We start from the raw sequence: 9,543 nt of genomic DNA on the forward strand, positions 1-9,543 counted from the left end.
ACACCATTCGTCCCTTTCCTTAAATTGCTGAGGCAAAGAACACACCAACAGCAACCAGTTACACAAACCTGGACAGTTACATCACCTTCAAATTCAATTTTCCTCAGGAATTCCAAGCCACACTAAAAGGCTGAAAAGAAATGACTTTCTCTTGCACCTGTAAGCTTCACAGTCCATCAACTCTGATTACGAACAGAGTCAGATCACTAAACCTTTGTACTCCTCTTAGATATTGCTGCATCACTAAAAAGCACCAAAATCAACAAGACACTTTTAAGAGACTTATATATATATATATAAGTTTTATAACATATTATAAAATTGTTCACTTTGCCTAATGCATACTTACAGATCATCACGCAATGCCTTCTTAACTAAAAAGCTATTACGACAACACATTATAGAGACAACAACTCTCAGATGATTGACGTCCTGGAAAAATGTGACAGGAAATGTTTGAGAGCGTGATGAAGTGGAAATCCCTCAAATGCAGCATTTAGTCACAATCACTCTCACCCACCATATATGGGTACAGTGACACGGGATAATTGACCAAGATCTCAAGTTCTTCCTTCTGACAACAGTTAAATGGGTGATTCCGTGTTAATATCCTCGCCGTTGAAAGAAGCCTGCAGCTAGAAAGTATTTAGCTTTACACACCCATGATAGTAATTAGGCGGTGACCTATCTAACCTCCTCCATCTTGTCACGGGGCATGATGAGGACTCAAACGCAGACAGTCAGGTGTAGTGAAAAAATAAGGTTTTTAATCAACCAAAAACAAAACAGGGAATCCAGGGACAAGACAAAAGAAGAGGGGGAAAATCCGGCAGGAAAAGGCAGAACAGGCAGACTGGAAAACCGGGAACAGGACGAGCAAAACGGGCGGGTTGGACGGAAAACAAACACAATGATCTGGCAGTGAGTGAGTGAAAGACAGGGGTTTAAATAGTGACTAGGCAGAGTGAACAGGTGAGAGTAATGAGCTGATGAGGTGAGTGTGACTGGCAGGTGCACTGAATGAACTGATTAGGTGAGTGAGGAGCTACAGAAAGAAACAGACACAGAACACACAGGGCAAAGCCTGATCGTGACACATCTAATATCATTATGTCACATGCAGACCTCTGTGTCTCATGCTCTGTACCTCTTCCCCATGTTCATCTTTCCAAAGAAATCAATTTTAATCTGAGAGCCGATGTGTTTTCATTACTTATTTAAGATGTTTTCATTTTTATTTTCAATACTGACCGAATAGATAAGAGCCGAGTGGGCTACAGAGAAAAATAATAAGATTGTCCCTCCTGAATAATAGATGGGATGAATTGCTTGGGGACAGATTATCATTTGAGAAACTGAGGTGCGATTATAGCAGCGATGAGGAGGAGAGGGTCTGTGGGAATGAGGCGTGTGTGTGCCTGCGCTTGTGTGCGTGCGCGCGTGTGTACGTGTGTGTGCGTGTGTGTGTGTGGGGATTATGGGGTATAAATTAGCCAGCCTTTGAGTTTGACCTGAAAAAATAAAATCATCATCAAATAAACATGTCTGGTCAGAAAAACTGAAAATACAGAGAACATTTTAGAACACGATCTGCAGTCTTCATGTTCACACAAAGTGAATCTGCACATCAGTCTCAGTTGAGCCGAACGGAGAGAAGAAAAGGCAGCAGCAACAGAAAACTAAGCATCTCCAGACGCTCCTGTGCTCTCTGGGATAATGTGATGTGGTTGGAGCTCTCCTTGGTGCTGAATCTGCGGGGACTCCACCGACAACAAATGGCAGTAACTTTTGATCTCCATCCATCCACCCACTGTGTGTGTGTGTGTGTGTGTGTGTGTGTGTGTGTGTGTGTGTGTGTGTGTGTGTGTGTGTGTGTGTGTGTGTGTGTGTGTGTGTGTTAGAGAGTTTTCCGTGTGCGCAAAATACAACAAACACAGCTCTCTTGGCACCCCGCCACGCGAGCAGTCCGCTGCCTACAAATGCGAGTTTTCCAGATGAATAATACACAGCGAGAAATGACAAATAGTCAAAGTGATGACAGATTTAACACGTGGGAGCCTGAAAGCAAAATGGGTTTTATCTCTTGAATGTGACGCCGCTCCCAGAGCCGATTAAACGGGGACAGCGCGGTAACCCCCCCCCCCCCCCTCCCCCCGGTCGTGATGCAGTGAACCCGCTCTGCGCAGAACCAGGCTCGCTGTATAAAAACGGCTGCGCTTCCACAGAGCGAGTACAACAACATCGGGACACGCGCGCGTCAAGTCACTGCGGCTCATCAACCCAAAACAAAAGTCCGACCCGGCACAGACGCAGACATGCGGGCCACTAAGAGCGGGATCAGTTGGAGACTTTTTCTATTTTCCTGCCTGTTTCTGGAGAGTTCGTCTCAAGACTTTGGCGGACAGACGCAGTTCATATGCACGTCCGTGCCCAAGGATATGGACATTTGCGCAGCCACTTTGCAGAACAGCGTGCCAGGAGAGGACTTGAAGACCACCGTCATGCAACTGCGGGAGACGGTTTTGCAGCAGAAAGAGACGATCATGAACCAAAAAGAGACCATCAGGGAACTGACCTCAAAGTTGGCTCGATGCGAGAGCCAGAGCGGCGGCGAGCCCGTGGACGCGCGGCCCGGGGGCAGGAGGAAAGACGCTGGGGCAAAAAACACGATGGGGGATGTATCGAGGGGCCCCGCGGACACTTTGGCGCAACTATCACAGACTTTACAGTCGCTGAAGCAGAGGTTAGAAAACCTGGAGGTAGGCTGCTGCTTCTGAGGACAGTTTCATCACTTTGAGGGACTCTGCGCAAAGCTCCAAATTACGACCCCGAACCCATTTTTCTAGACTAATATAATATTATAATAACAGAAAAACAATAATAATAGGAAGAAGAAAAAAAGGATTGATTTGTGTCATTTACCATCTTGTGAGCACACAAGAGAAAACAATCATTGCTAGATATAAATAAGTTGCTTGTCCAGATACATTAATATAATTTAAAAAAGTAAATTTGTATATAGCCTACCCACTCACAATCGTTCTGTACATTAAGCTAAATGCTTATTTCCCCCCCAACAGCAATTCAGCAGAAGTAACAACTCGGTGCAGGCGAACAGCCTCAAAGACCTGCTCCAAAGTAAAATCGACGACCTGGAGAAGCAGGTGTTGTCCCGGGTGAACAGCATCGAGGAGGGGAAGCCCGGACTCCGGAATGAGACGGAGCAGCGCGGCAGAGTGGAGTCCACGCTCACGTCTCTACACCAGAGGATCACCGACCTGGAGAAAGGTACAGAGCTAGGAGGAGAGCACAGGCTCGCGCACAAAACGTAGATGAGATCTGGAGTGTTTGGTGGGGAAATGCAGAGATGAGTGGAATGATTACTAGTTAAGGGGAGACATCAGATCAGATGGCAAGCGATTGTACGTGAGGCCGAAAAATGCTATTAAAAAAACTCTTCTCTGCACATCCAGTTTGATATTATAAGCTTTTATGACGTCATTTAATGTTTTACTCATCCGCACAAAGCTGGAGCATGCCGGTACACTCTGCAGTTTCCTGTTCTAATTCATGCAGATTAAACCATTTCACACACACACACACACACACGCAGTGAGCGACCCATCCCTCCATTTGCTCAGTGAGCCACTCCAGAAGTTAAACCATGCACGGTGCGCTCTCGATACCGCAAAAAAAAGAAAAAAAAAGTGTGGCAGTCAAATAGGTGTTGCGGCAGCAGAAACCGAGATGACGCTGAACAACGTCAGCACTCCTGTGGTGGGAGATTTATCATGCGAGATTAAAGCAAATCTGGAGATTGTGGATGTGTTGTGTAACATGTAATTCCTACATGTATGTAAATCCCCAGCACGTGTGCACTAGGACTGATATATCTTTGTTTGAAAAAAATGAAGAAAACAAACCAATTAACACTTCCTTCTCCAAAGCGTCTGAAGTCAACCATGGTCCGTTGTTTCTCCACAGGTCAGAGAGACAACAGGCCTCTGGATAAATTCCAGCTCACATTCCCACTGAGAACCAACTACATGTACGCAAAAGTGAAGAAGAGTCTGCCAGAGATGTACGCCCTCACCGTGTGCATGTGGCTAAAGTCCAACGCGTCCCCGGGAGTGGGCACACCGTTCTCCTACGCAGTCCCGGGTCAAGCCAACGAGCTGGTCCTCATAGAGTGGGGAAACAACCCGATGGAGATACTAATAAATGACAAGGCATGTCTGACGCGCACAGGAAATGTTTCCATGTATTGGTCTTAAAGTGTGACTGTGTTTTGGCTCGCTGCAGCAAACGTTCACGTCGTATCCGTCTCCTTCTAGGTCGCCAAGCTGCCTTTTCTCATCAATGACGGAAAGTGGCATCACATCTGCGTGACCTGGACCACTCGTGATGGTGTCTGGGAAGCTTTCCAAGATGGCGTCAAAAGAGGGAGTGGAGAGAATCTGGCTCCATATCATCCCATCAAACCACAGGGCCTGCTGATCCTGGGTCAAGAGCAGGTAAACGCAACGCACATCAGACGCTTTCCATGAAGGCAACACGTGTTTAGAGCCACACACACTACATGTGGAGAGCATCTTTACTGCTTTGTAGGACTTAAGGCATGAAGAGAGTATTTAGTGTGTGCCATGGGGTGAAAGATTGTGGAAAAGTAATTTTTCCATTTCATTGTGACATAAACAAATTTTCACATCCGTCCTTGCTGTAAATTATTAAGGCGATTAGATCTTTAACCGGAACTCATCAAGAATCCCAGTGGATTGAAGATGCCTCATTTAATTTAGTCGGTCAAGACAGTTTGGGTCTTTCCACAAAGCAGCCAGAGGGAAGAAAATCATGTCTTCCTTGATTGAATCCAATGGTCTTTTCCACAGGACACACTCGGAGGAGGATTTGACGCAACACAAGCTTTTGTTGGAGACCTGGCGAATTTTCACATCTGGGATCGGAAACTATCTGTCGGAGAGATATACAATCTGGCGACGTGCAGCAGCAAAGCGCAAGTGGGCAACGTTTTTGCGTGGATGGAGACGAGCCTCGACATTTACGGAGGCGCCTCAAAGTGGACATTTGAAGCCTGTCGCCAGCTCAACTGAACTGCAGGGAAAGAGGAGATCAACGCATTTTGTCAAAGCCACTCTGTTGTCACAGCCGTGGTAAAGTAATTTGAAAAGTCAGGATTATTTCAATGAATAGCATCTGGATTTGTTATAGATATATGAAAACATCATTCTGGACACTTGATAGATTTTTACCAAATACTCATGTGGGGACAGGTCACTGCAAACGGGACACCTTGGCGTCCCGTGGCGCTTGAACGCACCATCAGGCCTAGTTGTGGTTTGGAAGAAGCAGCCGCTGACGCTCCAGAGAGCAGAGGACGCTCTCGGGGGATCGAAACGTCGGGCCGGCATCAAAAGTACAGTAGGAGGTTATGTAGATTTTAGCCAACAGATGTCACGCAATTCAGCAAAACAACTGACTTCTTCAAACGTCTTTTCTGTCTCGACTGCCAGGGTTTCTCACTGTGAAAAGGACAAGGTGGACTTCTTTAAAAAGAGAGGTGCTCTTCAGGAGGTCATAAAATAGACGACTTTGCTTCTCTCTCACTATTCTTTCTCTTCCACCACCTGCTTGACGTGATTTTGTGTAAAGAATGACATATATATTGCCAACATTCGAGCCTGAGTGCCTTGGGCTGTTGAAAAAAAAAAAAAAAAAATCTCAGCACATTCATTACGATTTGCAGAGTGTTAGTGTTTATTTTCTTGTAAAAATTATTTTGAAAAGGTGTTTCTTGTAACACTCTGAATGGGGTTGGATCAGATTGTTTATTGAAAAATGCAATTCATTGATGATAATGACGCATTTTGCAGATGTTTGTACTTCAATGGGAATGTTCTCTACAGTAACGGCATGTCTTAACTTCTGTGAATGCTGCGTCAGCATCTATGATCTTTGCTTTTACGATATGAATTTGAGATTTTATACTGTATTGTTACATGCTTAAAGCATGGCAACACGGACAGATGAAAAAAGTTCTAGTTTTTGTAATAAATTGCGATACTTGAATCATATACAGGTGTCAACATATTTATTTGCGAAATGTGCACACTCTTATTGAAACACAAATTTAAAGAAATAAGGTCCTAATTCACTACAATTAGGTCTAAGTTTCACCTCCAGAATCCTTAACCTGAGCATTTAGCAGCTCAAGAGCCAGATATTTTCTACCAGGAGGTGGTGGAGACCAAACACAGAGCTACAACCAGAGTGACTATTGATCTGACAGAAGGCCAAAGATTTATTACAGGTTTTACAAAAACTTCATCACAATACATGCAGCTTGTCTGCCAACATACAACAGCATCTTCACATAAACCAGCATACAATTGCGAAATATTTGACTGCGAATATTTTTCATCAAAACTAAGTCATACCGGCAGCGATGTGAATTTCGGACGGTTGCAGCACTTTTTCAATAAAAAGGTTGTAATAGTTTTGCGCAGGCAGAGGAACAGCTATGTGATCTTATTGATCCCGAGCTGCCTCTGGCAGTCTGTCTGCGGTAAACTGTTGTTTAGCCGAAGCTACTGTAAGATATTTTATTTAGTTTCCTTTTAGCAAAATACACTGAATGAATCAGAGTTCCCTCTGGTAAACAGTTCAGCAGTGTATATGTCTAGGGCTTTTATTGTGAAAGGAAAATAATGGAAGAATTGCATCCTGTATGCGCTGGGTTATGGCTAGAAAGGATCCGTCTTGTAGAAAAATCACGACACATTCTCGTGTCATCCGAGCGACTCCGGAAGAAAACAAACTCGGACGGGTTCCGGATTCCTAGGTGGACGGGAAGCTCCTCGCAGAGGAGAGAAGTTACTTTTGTATGTTGATTTTTCACGTACTCTTGACTCATTGTGAAACAGCATAAATTGAGTACCGATTCCCCTAAAGATCCCGCTTCCCTGCAGTTGGAGCTCCAGCGGGTGGTGGCGAGCTCAGCGCCCGGCCAGGAGCTGAGATTCGCCTCGTTGCTTCGCCGGTCCAACACAGAACCTGGTGCCCGGATGACATTATCGGTTTTCTCCGCAGGGGCCGCCAAAATCAACATAACAATTGCAATTCCTTGCTGTAACTTTAAAGATAATAAAAAAATAACCTTAAAATTGAATTTAATTCATTACTTCATGATAACCTGAATCAGGTAAACATGCCTCACAGAACTGCAAATGCAACTTTTCTACAAGTGTAGAAATACAAGATTACTCAACGACTGCACAGCTGCCCGCAGAACACCTGAACACAATCGCTGGTGTTTTACACGAGACAGATCCTTTCTAGACATAACCTATGCGCTGCCTTTGTCAAGGGTGAAAGGAGTAATTAAGTTTTTGGTCTTGGTTTTGACTAACGAGCCTCCATGTTGTTCCGCAGAAAAAACAACAAAAAAAATCTCACAAAATGTGTAAATTAAATTAGTTTCTCATCACAGTTTTTCACACAATTCAGTACGACATGGTTCAGGCCTATATACGAGTCTAGATTTGGGAAAAACAACACTCGATAAGAAGACATGTTAGGTGGTTTATTATGGTCCTCACCATTTATTTCTTACACAACAGGCTATATTATTACGGTGAAATCCTACTTAATCCCACTTAAATTATGGCAAATAGAAAAACCTCATAGCATCGTGTAAAGATGTACGAATACTCTGTGCAATGACATTTTAACAGGAGAATAGCTGCAACTTTTCATCCTGATTCCATGAAGTATGGAAGAAGGGTGAATTAGATGGACTTGCCTCAACTTTACAAAACAGCTAACTTTCTTCAGTGACAATCGATCTCAAGGTGGTGAAGTTCACAAGAACATTCTAGAGAAGTACACTGTAGACACCATCATCCTAAACAATCATCACTTCTACAAAGGTGTGCAGAGACACTATTACATGTACACTGTAAGTACACATACAGAACAAACAGTATTTCTGTCAACAAAAGGTTGAGATCACACATCTCAATCCATGCAGACTCTCTGCAAATTAATCAAAGCTGTCACCGCTCACATGAGAGGAGATGGCAGAGCATGGAGTCTTCCCTTTATTGTTTGCGAGGTCACTCAGTCCCACCAGAGACGGGTCACATGTTCTGCAAATTGGTTTCCATTCTCTGCCTCTGAGCTGGAGGGACGTCTCTACATCAATAGGTTTTCCCCAGGCATCAGACCCACTTCAGCCCGTACCTGTCGCACAGCCATTACAGACGGTGTGGCACATCTGGGGTTTGACAACTAAAAGTGACACACAAACACACCTACATATCCACACACAGACATGTAGAGACAGACACACACAGTATGATCTCTTGTTGAGTGGCCACTGGAGGCCTAGGAAAGAATTCAACTTCCACTCCCTCATCCACATCCACCACCTTATTGACCTACAGACCACAATTGTCCAAATCAGCTCTTTTTTCCTCTTGACCTAAATCTTGTCAGGTATATTTTTGGCCCTGCCAGATAATAACCAGCCTGTTGACCTATCCCAAGCTTTCCTCGGCCCTAATTGGTTTGTGCATTCATGCACTTCGATTCAAATTGTTTTGGAGAAAAGGTCAATTATGAGGTGATAGTTGTCCACCACGTCTGCCTTCTCTTATTTCACTCTTTATCTGAATAGCACACGACACAAATCCATCACGTCTGACTGATCTTTGTTCATATATGTTGTTCCCACGCTCACTAATTTGTCTTCTACAGTATGAAATAAATACATTTTTAAGCTTTTACGGGTCATAAAAAAGGCAGTTGCTAACAAGTGGCTGAGATTAAACGTACCAAACGTCATCACTCAGAACACTAACCTGCCTTTAGCCAACAATTTGCATCTTAAAATAAAGTAGTCAATGACATTGGCTGTTGAGATCTCATAAATTGACTCAAGTGATGTCACTTGAGTCAGTGACAGTTGGGGCTAAGGACTTGAAGTTTGAGAACGGAAAAGTGTGGAGTTAGAAATTCATCTTCGCTCGAGACTAGCAGATCTATAGGCTACATTAGCTGCTACTAGCATAGCACACCTGAATCTACCAGCCGATCTGTCGGCAGTCAAGTTGCATTGTGGGTAATGTAGGGACCAGATTTTGACAAGGAAGAAGAATGCGTGGAATAAAAACTGTCCATCGTGGGTCCGAACATGTTATAGGAGGGCAGAGCAAAATCGGTGGAGTACTATTTTAATGTGAAAAGCTAACCGTGCTTTATAAGGCGAACATAAAGGGCTCATCAAGTGGCCGATGAAATATTCATGACAAGAGGATCGGAAAACAAACAAACACTCTAGGTGGGCGTGAGAGACATTTAACTGTCCCACTGATGCTGAATAAGAGCTGTTTTTTGCTGAAAAAATGATGAAACTGGTGAGATCGGCATTTCTTGATAACTGTTGTTCAGGGAAAAAGAGCAGCAAAAATAATATCGTATGATTTGCGTAAATCATCAGTATACTTTTATTGGATGATATGGTGC

General features: G+C 43.8%; 1 protein-coding gene across 1 annotated transcript; it reads left to right on the forward strand.

The window, feature by feature from the left end:
• Window positions 1–2,315: 2,315 nt before the first annotated feature.
• nptx1l (neuronal pentraxin 1 like) lies at window positions 2,316–5,111 on the forward strand. The gene is made up of 5 exons (XM_076081046.1): window positions 2,316–2,759; window positions 3,081–3,288; window positions 3,985–4,229; window positions 4,335–4,514; window positions 4,890–5,111. Exons 1-5 carry the CDS (start codon window positions 2,316–2,318, stop codon window positions 5,109–5,111), a joined length of 1,299 nt encoding a protein of 432 aa, XP_075937161.1.
• Window positions 5,112–9,543: the final 4,432 nt, after the last annotated feature.

The sequence above is a fragment of the Anarhichas minor genome, unplaced genomic scaffold, assembly GCF_050575085.1.
Source record: "Anarhichas minor isolate MPS153535 unplaced genomic scaffold, ASM5057508v1 ptg000007l, whole genome shotgun sequence".
In the NCBI taxonomy this organism is placed as follows: Eukaryota; Metazoa; Chordata; class Actinopteri; order Perciformes; family Anarhichadidae; genus Anarhichas; species Anarhichas minor.